General features: G+C 32.3%; 1 protein-coding gene across 1 annotated transcript; it reads left to right on the top strand.

Moving 5' to 3' along the window:
• Positions 1-5,843: 5,843 nt before the first annotated feature.
• Positions 5,844-9,014, top strand: LOC149553466 (pectinesterase 2-like). The gene is made up of 2 exons (XM_089788915.1): positions 5,844-6,832; positions 8,076-9,014. The coding sequence occupies exons 1-2, from the start codon at positions 5,905-5,907 to the stop codon at positions 8,783-8,785; spliced, it is 1,638 nt and encodes a 545-aa protein (XP_089645041.1). The 5' UTR covers positions 5,844-5,904; the 3' UTR covers positions 8,786-9,014.
• Positions 9,015-14,035: the final 5,021 nt, after the last annotated feature.

Raw genomic sequence — 14,035 nt, 5'->3', positions numbered from 1 at the left:
TCCTGACTTGGCTCATGTTGTGGCTCAACATACATGGTGTACTCGGCTCCAATGTAGAAAGTGGTTAAGTGTGTTGGCACTCAAGTGTCAAAAACCATTTTGAAACTAACATTTAATATGCGGTCAGAGCCAACTCAAAAATTAGACCAAGTGTGCCAGACCCCACTCTATTGGCAGTGATTAGTATTGGGATAAAAAAAGGCCCAATTTATTGCACATGCAATACTATGATTCCCTTTCCCCCGTTGTCCTAAAAAAGGCAGAATGACTTCTTTTTCAGAAGCCAACTTAACCATATTAAAATCATTGCACATCACCCAAGTAAGAGGCAAACTGTCAGCCATCCAACACCAAAGTTGAGATCTTTCCATAGCATCATTGGAAGCATAAATATTAACTACACCAAAGGAATGATTATTGATAGAAAGAAAAATATAAATAATTTTGTGCATGGGGTCAGAACCATGTGAAATAATAATAGAATGAAGACAAGGTGATAGGAGAGTAACTACACCACCTCTACCAGTTTTGTGTTGAGAAGACAACATAATATCATCTGACCAAACAACACAACATGCAAAAGAAAGCATGAAACCAAAGATTCTAACCTCTTTTGTGCAAAGGAAATCTAAATTGCCAAGTCTATGACAGGTATCCCAAACATAGTACTTTTTGGAGAGGTCTTTAAGACCTTGCACATTCCATGATTAAAAAAAATCATGAAAACTCTTCCATATCTTCTTCATCCTCAAGGGAGGAGTAGCTATTTTGCAAAAAAGTAGTAACCAGGTTGAAGCCAAAAGGAAACCCTCTTGGAGTGATAGTCTGTTGCTTCTCTTATGGATTCTTAGCACATTCAGGAGGACTGTAAGAACACTGCACATTCTATGTTGCTATGGAGGATATAGAAAGCAAAGTGTGAACCACTATAAGAGTGGTAGCCCTTGTTGTCGTTTTGATCCCCTATGAAACAACATGATTTGAAACCTGTAAAATAATAAAATTTGACTCTAGTGAAACCATCATTGACCCCGCAATGGCTGAGGTTTGCACTCCAGTTTGCACAGGAGGAGCGGAAGCTAAAACAATTTTTGACTATTTGGGATCCAAGGAAGCCTTTCCCTTCTGCCCAATAGTGGTCCATTCCTCCTTTTTTTCCCTTCTACTAGCTTAACAAGAGCACCCTTGGGTGGGGGTTTTAACCCTAGGCACTACCAAAGGGCAATCCCTAATCTTGTGTTCAACTAACTGACACCTATAGCAAGTGTTTGGAAGGTTCAAATAGAGCACCTTCTAAGAGAAGGTGTGGGAACCAACATAGATCTCCATTGAATCCTTGAGATCCTTAGAGAGATCAACCTCAACACAAATGCATTTCTGAGGGCGAGCATTGAAAAAATTATCATGCTCCTTAGTAAAATCTTTGTAAGAGTGTTGGCAATGGACTCAATAAATGACTAACAAGGAAGGGGTAGACCAAGAAACTCAACCCAAACAAGAACACTAAGCTTTTTGTCATCAGAGATTGTAAAGTCTCACGACCATCTTTGGAACACAAGTAAGGAGGAACGGAGTGACCAAGGGCCATTGCCAAAAACCACATTAGCCAGGGACATATTAGCAAAGCAGAATTAAAGAAAACCTTTGTTAAGGTTTTGTGCAGCGTTAAGATGGACTCAATGAGGAGTCCAACTCTTGTTAACCCATTCTTTGAGCATGGCTTTAGGAGGAGTTCCACCCACAAAATACCTATCAAAGTATGATGTTCTAACCATTCACATGCAGCATCAAATTCTTGCGAAGGAAGGATAATATCAGGATTACCTCATGGAAGACCTTTGGGATGAACTTACATAAAAATTTGTTCAATGGAGGCACCATGGCTATCCACAGTAGCAACACGAGCACTAGTATCAACGACTAGGTCATAGCTAGTCAGGTCCATTATAAACTAACCATAAAAACTCCCACACTAAATGTAGTTTGACAAATGGAAAACACAAAAGGAAAGCTTAGACAAAGAGTCATATGCAAGAGATACAAGAGATGCATGAAATGCTAGAAGTTGAAGCTATTTTATCTTGAATGACTTTACAACTTAGCAAGTGTTAAAATAGAGTTAGTGACAACAATACAAGCTATGCTTGAAAGCATTCAATTGCATTATTGATTTAGCCACACTTATCAATTCCAAAGAAAATTCAACACAACTAATCATACATATTGGACAAATTGCCTCAAAATGCAATTCTTCAAAAAACTTGATGCTTTATCTACAAGTGATAGTCCTCTAGTAGATGATGTACTACCTATAGAATGCATGCATAATATGGAAGCATACAGAAGGCACGTGAATTGTTCCCTCAAACTTGTATGTTCTGCCAAGACAATCCTCCTATCTAATAGCATGCAGAACAATCATTTCATAGATGCAAAGTGTTTTTCTCCACATATAGGTTGTGATGATCACTATGATTAGACATTGATTTCTAAAATTAAATGATCAACACTTGCATGCAAGTCTTGTCACTCTCTTTATATATGCATCTTCTCTAGCCTCATAAGTTGTATTTTCTTTCTATCAATCTATGTCACCCAATGAGATTAAATATCTTAAAAAAAACTTTTCCACATTAAACTATCTAAACAATTTATATTAGCATAAAAAAGAGAGAATTTAAGAAAGAGAAATGACTCAACATGTTGATTGGTTTATCACCATATTTACATTATAAACCATATGCATTGAAGAAACTAAAATGATTAAGACATTGTGAAGGGTACAATAAATATTCTACCAACATTCCCCAAATAACAACAATCTTACAAACAAATATTTTAATGGTTTTTCCCAACTAAAAACTACTAGATAATACACACTATATTGACAATTATTTAATGATAGTAGGCGGGATTACAAGCATTTAAGGGCATCGACTATGGTGCAACATATTTGCACCCAGTTGCTGCAAAGCTCTGGCCTACCTGTTCAGTGCCCTGGCCTTTGTTGACAACATTGTAGGGAAATAAGTTCATGTTTCCATGCAAAATACTTTTCGCAATTAATTAAAGCTCATAGCTCATTACTGTGAATATTTTATTTATTTATTTATTCTTGTGGTACCTAAAACATAAATTTAGCGGTAAGGCTCACTTGAGATTGTTCAACATTATAAATAATAAGTTGAATGGTTCAATTTTTAAATCTATTTAGTTATCAAAGGCAATACAAAAGCATAATTATATATTTTATTTAACATTTTTAATAAGGACATTAATAAAAATATATTTAACCTTTAAGAAAAATATGACTTTGTATATAAAAGATATTTTTTTAAAACAAAAGATAACAAGGCCTATATATAAATATATTAACATATATTAAATTAAATTTAAAAATACATAGAAGTAGACGTGAAGTTGCTGGTGAATATTTTTTAAGAGCCTACCTACAAACTGTAATCAAAGTTATTGTAGACTATAATTCTCTATCTTATATTGTATACCAATAGAGTGGAATGAGATGTGATAACATGAGATATAAGGCCACATCAGAATGAAGACGATCATTGGTTAGTATGGACAAAATGTGAGGGAAGTTGGCAGTATTGGTGATGTATGATGTAAAAGATGTATTTTTTTTTGTTTTTTAGTTAATGCATTAGATTTGTTTTGTGTATAGGATTATAACATTTTTTTATTATGTAGATTAAGAATATATAGAAACAAGGTGTTGGTGAAATATTCTTGGAGTCATATTTTAATTAACTAATTAAATGGTCTATGTTGTAACTTTAATTTTGTTTTAAATAAGAAGTTATTAATGTATAGAAAACAAATAAGCATGACACATCAAATTTGAAATCTAATCTTAATTGATGTCTGAAATCATGTGGATTTATTTTTAAATTTATATGTAAATGAAATCACATTTTATTAATTATTGAATTGTATTAAGCATATAAAAGTTTGTGATAAAAAAAAACCCAGAATTGGATAGGAAATTGACCATAGTATTTCACAATATATCACTTTTAATCAATATATAATGGTGCTGAAGATAATGTTAGCTTGTATGCATTTGATTTTCATTGGTAGATGGGTGAGTTAAAATAATACATTCTAAATGGTAATTTTTGTAGGTATGTTTATTTATTTGAGATAAATTATTTGAAGTGAAAAATTATAGTTTATTGTTTAAATCAAAATGTTTGTAAACATTCTATTGTTAAGATTTTTTATTTTTATTTTTTTCAAAATAATATATATTTTCCTTTTAGAGAGCTTCTGAATAAATTTAAAGATTGTATTATTTCTAAATAACACAAGAATGTAAGTTTTTACAATATCCTCTTTCGATCATTTTACTTTTCTTTCCCAATTTAAGGGAGGGACTAAAGCTCTACAAAGCCCTTTTTTTCTTAATAAAAAAATTTCTTGTTTTTTAATCAAACTTTTAAATAATTATAGATGAATTTTTTAGAGTGATTTAGATAATTTTAAAATTATAAATATAAAAATAATTTTAAAATTGTGATTATCTATTTAAAAATAATGAATTTTCTATTGATATAAAATAATTATTATTTCATAAATATTTAGTTAATTGAAATGGATAATTCATAATTAACATTTGAATAATGCATTATAATGATAATTCTAGATTTTCTATACTATTTACATTAATGATTTAAATTGTATGATGTTTGTATATATATTGAAACAATTAGATGATTGGAATTACAATATATTATATATTTAGTGAAAATAATTTTTTTTTAGAAATGTGTTCAATCAATTAATAAAATGTTATATGTGATATGCATAATTATACTTAAAATTGACTTATAACATATATAAATTTAACTTTTTGGAAAGATAATATTATTATTTTAATATTATACAATAATAAATATAAGTAAGATCTAAGACTTATTATTAAATAAATTATTTATAACTAAATAAAATGTATTTTTATCTATAATTTTAAATATTAAAATAAAAATTAAATCTATAATTTTTAGTTAAAATACTTTTACAAAGATATTAAAAACTTATTTACATTTATCATTTCATATATTCAAATAAAAATTATTACCTTATAATTTAACTCTCAATATGCATCTACTAAACCATATAATATATTTAAAAAGTTTGGATTACTAAAAAAATCATTCAAATATCATTTAATAATTATAAAAGGTTTGATTTGAATATGATTATTAACTTATAATTTAACTCCCACTATGCATCCTACTAAACCATATAATATATTTAAAAAGTTTAGATTACTAAAAAAATCATTCAAATATCATTTAATAATTATAAAAGGTTTGATTTGAATATGATTATTAACTTATAATTTAACTCCCACTATGCATCCTACTAAACCATATAATATATTTAAAAAGTTTAGATTTAAAAAAAAAAATCATTCAATTATCATCTATAATTGTAAAAGGTTTGATTTTTTTTTATTTAAAAATATTAACCGTGAGTTTTAATTGGGTCCCAAAATTATCTTGCACGGAACATAATGCTGTGAGCGAAGGAAGTAGAGTGAGGGCACAGGACGGGCAGGGCAGGACATGTAGATGGGCAGCGGCTAGATGCAAATATGTTGCACCGCGTTTGAGATCATTGACAGTTAAGACTGTGATGGATTAACGGCAAGCAAATTGAAACGGAAGAGTGCAAGCCAGAAAAGGGAATTCCATGATAGCACGGAAGGTATTCTTTGGTAGCCTCTGACCCAGACCACTCACCTAATTCCTAACAGATCTGCATCCACGTCACGGTATCTCCTTCTGTAGAGTATGGACGATTTAAAGCATCCATTACACTTAATTTGTTCAGAGTCCGGTCTTTTCTTGCAATCCAAATTCATTGCAGCTCGATAGCAAAATGAAGACTTACTCTGCCAGAGAAGTAATTGCGGCTCTGATCTCAATTCTCCTCGTTTTCGTGAAGAATATCGAGATTTCGGAGGGTTCGGACGGCGAGAAAAGTAGTGCTTTTACAACGGTTTCGTTGGCGTGTAACAACACTCGCTATCCCGAACGATGCGTCTCGTCCATGGCTTCCTATCATGAGACGCACAATCTCACTAACGTGGCTCTGCAAGTGAGCCTGCGGAGGGCGAGAGAGGCTCGGGACTTCACGCGGAGTCTTGGAAAGAATGCCATGAACGAAAAAGAGCGCGTGACGTGGAAAGATTGTTTGGAGCTGTTTAGGGATACAATTCACCACCTCAGATTCTGCTCGAGAAAAGGCTCAATCAGGAGGGACTGCCCCGTTTGGCTCAGCGCTGCTCTCACGAACCAACAGACCTGCTTGAACGGATTTCGTGACCTCAATTTGAGTGCCAACAGTCCCATCAGAGCTCTCATCTCGTCCAGGGCTGTGAATTTGTCTGAACTCGTCAGCAACTCGCTCGCCATGTCCAAGTACGCCAAGAGCAGGAATGACCGCCGCCTTTTATCTCATGTGGATAGCAGTGGAGAATTGTATGAAGATGGATTTCCGGAATGGGTGTCGGCGACAGACCGGAAACTTTTGCGGTCGTCTAGCCTGGCCGGCGAAGCCGACGTGTTGGTAGCCCAAGATGGTTCTGGTCATTACAGGAAAATCAGGCATGCGATTAAATCTGCGCCTCGGAACAGCAGGAAGAGATATATTATCTACATAAAGGCGGGAACTTACAAGGAGAACATCGTGATATCTAAAAAGACGAGGAATTTGATGTTGGTGGGAGCCGGGAAGCAGAAGACTCTGGTGACGGGAAGCAGGAGCGTGCAAGACGGCTACACTACTTTCAGAACAGCAACTGTCGGTAAGTTTTCTGAAAAACAGGAACTGCTTAAGGATAGCAAAGATTTCCATTTGGAAAAAATGTGTTTTCTTCATTATGTTCTGTTGTGTATGAAAGGTTTTTGAATTTGATTGTTTGTATAGAGTGAAATTGAAAAATATTGATAAGTTAAAGTAAGTAAATTTGCTACTTAGGATTCATTGTTTTTAGGTACTTAGGACTCATTGCATTTAGGTGATGCTTACGAGATGGAGCACTAAGAATTCTAAGAGGTGACATAGTAATATTATTTTTAAGAATAAAGATTTTTACAAAAGTTAAAAATAGACAGTTTTTATTATTGTAAAATAAATATTATATCCAATTTTTGTTACTAACATGTATCATATAATATTTAATGTTCAACTATAACTCATAAAATAATTAATTTGTCAATATTTTTACTATAATGAAATTTTTTAATATCACAAATGAAATTTGTTAAATTATATGTAATTTTTATTTTAAAATGATATTGTAAACTTAAAATAAAATCTCAATTCAACTAAAGTTATATTTGACAATTGAAGACTAAAATTACTGCTTTGAATATAATACAATTTAATAATTATATTTGAATGTTCATACCATAGATATTAAATCAATGAAAAGTGTTAGAACTCACAAATTATTAAAACTTTGTAGTTTTTAGTACAAAAATATGTAAATAATAAACAATGCCATCATCAAATATGACAATAATAGTAACACGAAAATAAGTTTACATGATTAATATTTTTATCTTCAAATAAAATAGTTAAAAGATTTTCTACATAATCATACTAATATAATACTATTCATAGTCGTGATTGGATAGAATGACAGATAAAATAATTTTGATATTTTAAAAAGTAAAAAATAAATATTAAATATTAGAAGAAAAGTTGAGTAAAAAAATTCTTCCCTTTGAAGAAAAATAATTGAAAGGTATCAATTTCGTCTAAACCTCATAAAAGCCTTTTAAGTTTACAAATCATCAAGATACTCATTGACAATCAAACTATTTTAATTCTAATAATCTCTATCACTTCACTTCTAAGACAACTATTACTACTCATAAACTAATCTTTATCACTTCACTTCTAAGACAACTAGCTACTCCTCATAATCGAATAATAATTGCACATAAATACCGAATAGAGTTTGAATTTAAATCATCGTAGTATGCCAAAATCCAATCCGCCCAAACGAGTGATTTTCTAATTGTGCGCGCATGTACTTGCAGCTGTTTCGGGCAACGGATTCATCGCAAGAGACATGACATTCGAGAACACAGCAGGCCCAGCGAAGCACCAAGCAGTGGCACTTCGATTGAGCTCAGACCAATCGGCGATCTACCGGTGCGCCATAAAAGGGTACCAAGACACATTGTACGTCCACTCCCTCCGTCAATTCTACCGCGAGGTCGACATCTACGGCACCGTGGATTTCATCTTCGGCAACGCAGCAGTCGTCATACAGAACAGCAACATCATCGCTCGACGCCCCATGAGGAACCAGAAGATCAACACAATCACTGCCCAAGGAAGAACGGACCCCAACGAAAACACGGGGATTTCCATACACAATTGCAATGTTTTGCCGTCTCCCGCACTTCGACGTGCAAAATGGTCAGTGAAAACATACCTGGGGAGGCCGTGGAAGGAATACTCTCGCACGGTGTTTATGCAGTCCGCTCTTGACGATCATATTGATCCCGCTGGTTGGCTTCAATGGAATGGTAGTTTTGCACTTAGTACTTTATACTACGGCGAATACATGAACCGAGGACCTGGCGCGGGGACGTCAATGCGTGTCAATTGGCCCGGGTTTCATGTTATTCAGAGCGCCAGGGAAGCTTGCAAGTTTACGGCTGCTGAATTTATTCTTGGGAATTCATGGATTCCGTCTACTGGTATCGACTTTACTCCAGGCTTGAACAGATTGTTAGGGTAGGGTCGACTTTTCTAGTGTTTCTATTCATGATATTCCATTTGTTTATTATTGAAGCTCCAGAATTATATTCTCACGCCATCGGAGCAATCAATTGTTCTTTCTAGCAACGATGTTTCCACTTGTTAGATAAAAGGTTGCTTTGTCGAAATTGTTTTCTACGAAGCCCCTACTTTTGGGATTCGTTGAATTTAATATCATGAATTATAGAATGAAAGAATATTTCTATCAATCGTTACAGGATACTGTCAACGTCTACCTAGGTTCCATAATGTGCATTCGATAAATAATTGATTTAAGGTAAAAGATTGAGAGTGGTGGATTGACTTTAAATAATAAATGAAGGTATTTTAGTAATAATAAATGGTTGGCTTGAGTATCTTTATGTATCCTAAAATATTATTGTTGATTTATGGTTGATAAGGCTTACTTGATTAGCATTTTTATGTTGTTTCTCGAGATCGGCATTCTTTTCTTATTTAATTTAAAACAAATAAAACAGATCTTAATTTTAGAATAAATATTTGATTAAATCAAAGCAATATTAGTTTATAGAAGTAAAAGAGACTAAAAATATGTATTGAAGCAAATACAATATTAGATTTTATGAAGAGGTTAATCAGAATTATTTCAAAACAAGAAATTAACTTTAAGTTCAATGCTTCAATTTAGAAGTGTCTTTTTTTAATATGTTTTGGTAGGTCATAAGAATTGGAGAATTATTAGATTTCAATTTAGGAGTGTCTTTTTTTTAATATGCTCATTGGTAGGTCATAAGAATTGGAGAATTATTAGATATATTAAACATGTGAATTAAATTTTAAGGAATATTAAAAATTTGTATTCTTAACGATGACGTCTTACATCATCTTTTACATTGTAGTCACAGTGGGATAAATTCTACAATAAAGATTAGGTTTCAAGAGTTAAGATGTTGAAGGAATTAAGATATAACTTCTTACTTGAAAATTATCAACACTATTTGTTCACTCAATTTCAAAGCATATAAATATAGGAGTTGCATGTATTGGAATAATCAAAATAGTTTGAGTTGTAACACTAACTAGTGGGTTTGCAAGAAGATGTCAATCAAGTTGATGTTCTATCTAAAATTGTTTATGGTTCTAGGATGAATTGTATTTCATCAAATAAAATAGTATAGATGGATTATCATTCTAACATTAAAATAATTAGAATGAGGATAAATACAAATGGGATAAAGGTAAAATGTTGAGTGCAAGAAGGGTGATAAGACTTCCATTAGAGGGATAAGAATTTCCTCAAAACCTACCTTGAACAAAGATCTTAAGAAACTAAATGATTTAGAATCTCAAGCCTTTCAAAAGTAAAATGATACTTTAGAGGTAGAGGATGTAAAATCAAGTTTTGGTGGGTAAAAATTATATATATGTAATGAATCCCATGAATACAATATTCAACTCATCTATTAAAATTCTAGTTAAAGGTTTCTCATGCTCCAATATTATGTAATGGAAATTGGGATATTAATTCGTACCTATAGATTTAGAATCTCATTTTTATAAATATTTTACTAGCTTCATTATTTAGAAATAAATTTCATTCATGTTGCAAGTATGACAATTATAGAAACTTCTTGTTTCTAACTACCTCTTTCTCTTCTAATTCTATTCTGGAAGTTCTAACAATTAATTGTTAATTTCCAAAAAGAATTATATATTTCTTGTATAATTTCTATAATAATAATTATATATTCATTATAAATTATACATTTTATACAACAATTAATTTTTTATTTCTTTTACCATTTTCTTTTCTATCCTTTTTACAAGTTTGGTATTTTTTTTTTCAAACTAGATATTTCTTGTATTGTGAAGCTACATGTTAAAAAATTTACAAAATCAACATCCTATTGACTAGGGAAAATGGTTCGGGATGTGTCCTATCTATTTTATCATATGATATGTTTGCTAGCACCTTTAATCCTAATCATATGACCATAAAATATAGTACTAACCTCCTATAAAATTTTATATTAAACAAATTTGACATTAAATAGAAACAAAAATGTTCAATACATAGATAAGGGGATACTTTGAGGGTTAAAATTTTGACTCTCACTTTTCCTTCAAAAAATGAAAAGAGAAATGCAAATAGATAAAAATAAAATGGATATCTATTTTTATTCAGGTCATAATTCAATAAAAAGAAATTGTGTTAAGGAGCTATGGTTTATGCACATTATATAAATGATAAGGATTTTTTAAAAAGGATTAAAAGAAGATGAAATAAAGTTAAAAAAACTTATAGACAAAATGTAGGATGTAAATAAATAAAATTTTCTCAATTATCAAAATGACAACTTTAACATAATAAGAAATATAAAATTAAATATTTTTCAAATAGCTACTATGAGGTTCAAGTAAAAAAGAGATAGAACTCATATAAGACTTGAAATTATAGAAATGATAGAGTTCAAAATAACAATATTTAACATTTGTCTTCAACACATAGAATGTTATAAAAAAGTTAACCCTATATTTCATAGTCCCTCACCTAAAACATGAATATATAAAAATTACATCAAGTCTCAAATGGTAAATTAAAAAGAAAAAATAACTTTTACAACATAGGAGGAGTTCTTTTATTCTTTTTTCTCATTATGATGATCAATAGGTGTATTGTAGAACTATAATATTCATGATAAAAATAACTTTGAAAGAAGAAAAATCTCTATATGAATATTTAAGCTACAATATCTAAATCATAGAATTCAATAAAAAAATTTCCTCATTGAGGGGACTAATATATAGCATTGAGCTTCATAGATATTAAAAATGAATGCTTGTAGGACATGCTATTTTTATGCTTTATGCTTTATGTTTAGCCTCTTAGCTTATGGTTATGGATCAAAGTTCATAAATATGTTATATACACTTCCTTTAACATCAATCTTGCATAGACCATATATTTTTCCCTCTTATTATTCAGTTTCACCAAGTATATTACTAGCTTATATATACTTATATATATATATATATATATATATATATATATATATATATATATATATATATATATATATATATATATATATATATATATATATATATATATATATATATATATATATATATATATATATATATATATATATATATATATATATATATATATATATATATATATATGCCGAAAGTCATCCTTCGTGAGGCACCTATTTTAAGTTAAATCGTATAGCTTTTTTGTGTGGGTTAGGATTTGAATTAAAATAGGTGCCTCGAGAAGGATGACTCTCGGCATATTATATATATATATATATAAGTATATATAAGCTAGTAGCAGTCACCATGCACCATGGAAGAAATTTTTGAAAAACTTTGATTGAAGTATATACTTATATTAATATTAGCCTATCCATTATATAAATTATTATATTATATAGTAAAGTGACAATTACTATTTTTTTTAATAATTATAATTAAAATTTATTTAGGTTAGGGTTATAATTATAATATACCATATAAATATACCTCCCTTCTCTCTATTTGTCTATCCCCTACTGCTAGTCTCCCTCTCTATAAAAAAAAAATGAACATCTCTCTCTCTCTCTCTCTCTCTCTCTCTCTCGTCTCTCTCTCTCTCTCTCTCTCTCTCTTTTTGTATATATATATAATCACCCTCACTCTACCTCTATTTCTAAGTTCTCTTTTTATTACAAATTTATAATATAATCCCTTACCTCACTCTCTAGATATTCCACCTAATCATCTCTCTCTCTCTCTCTCTCTCTCTCTCTCTCTCTCTCTCTCTCTCTCTCTCTCTCTCTCTCTCTCTCTCTCTCTCCCTCCCTCCTCTCTCTCTCACACACATTATGCCATCTACTCTTACTCTTCCCTATTATTTCATTATTCTCTCTCTCTAAATATATTCTCTAATATCTATCTCCCTTTCTCTCCCTCTCTTTTACCCCTTCCCCATTCTCTCTCAATCTCTCCCTCCCTCCACTACCCCTTTGCCCCCCCCATTATCTCTCTCTCTCTCTCTCTCTAACCCTATCTCTAAGCTCACTCTCTATTAAAAACATAATAGGGTCCCTCATATCTCTCTAGATATGCCTCTCTCTCTCTCTCTCTCTCTCTCTCTCTCTCTCTCTCTCTCTCTCTCTCTCTCTCTCTCTCTCTCTCTCTCCCCTATTATTTCACTATTATCCCTCTCTCTCTAGATATATTATCTAATATCTACCCCCCCTCCCTCTCTCTTAATCTCTCCCTCCCTCCCCTACCCCTTCCCTCACCTCTCTATATATGACCTCTAATCACCCCCCCCCCCCCCCTCTCTCTCTCTCTCTCTCTCTCTCTCTCTCTCTCTCTCTCTCTCTCTCTCTCTCTCTCTCACTCTCTCTCTCACTCACTCACTCACTCACTCACTCACACACACACACACACACACACACACACACACACACACACACACACACACACACATTATGCCCTCTAATAAACCTCTCTTACTCTCCCCTATAATTTCACTATTATCCCTCTCTCTCTCTCTAAATATGTTTTCTAATATCTATCTCCCTTTCTCTCCATCTCTTTTACCCCTGCCCCACTCTCTCTGAATCTCTCCCTCCTTGCCCTACCCCTTCCCCCTCTCTCTCTCGCTCTCTTATTTCACCATTGTATCATTCTCTCTGACCCTATCTCTAAGCTCTCTCTATTGAAAACATAATAGGGTCCCTTGTCTCTCTCTAGATATGCCTCTCTCTCTTTCTCTAGTTATGTCATTTAATAAACCTCTCTCTCCCCCATTATTTCACTATTATCCCTCTCTCTCTAGATATGTTGTCTAATATCTATCTTCATTTTTATCCCTCTCTTTTACCCCTTCCTAACTCTCTCTCAATCACTTCCTCCCTCCCCTACCCCTTCCCTCACCTCTCTATATATGACCCCTAACCACTACCCCACCCCCCCCCCCCTCTCTCATTATGCCCTCTAATAAAGCTCTCTCACTCTCTCCCATTATTTCATTACTATATCCCTTTCTCTCTAGATATGTTGTCTAATATCTATCTCCCTTTCTTTCCCTCTCTTTTTTACCCCTTCCCCACTCTCTGTCAATCTCTCCATCCTCCCCCCCCCCCCCCTCTCTCTCATTATGCCCTCTAATAAACCTCTCTTACTTTTCCCTATAATTTCACTATTATCCCCCTCTCTTTAAATATGTTTTCTAATATCTATCTCCATTTCTCTCCATCTCTTTTACCCCTGC

Source organism: Cupressus sempervirens, chromosome 6 (assembly GCF_028749045.1).
Source record: "Cupressus sempervirens isolate cs-2001-9-10 chromosome 6, ASM2874904v1, whole genome shotgun sequence".
Classification (NCBI taxonomy): domain Eukaryota; kingdom Viridiplantae; phylum Streptophyta; class Pinopsida; order Cupressales; family Cupressaceae; genus Cupressus; species Cupressus sempervirens.
The sequence above is the reverse complement of the archived record's forward strand: the minus strand, read 5'-3'. Positions and strand labels throughout refer to the sequence as shown.

Bases quoted from the DNA above. Each gene is read 5' to 3' on its own strand.
- LOC149553466 (XM_089788915.1), top strand. From the start codon at position 5,905: ATGAAGACTTACTCTGCCAGAGAAGTAATTGCGGCTCTGATCTCAATT. The intron at 6,833-8,075 runs GTAAGTTTTCTG...ATGTACTTGCAG, and splicing joins TTTCAGAACAGCAACTGTCG to CTGTTTCGGGCAACGGATTC.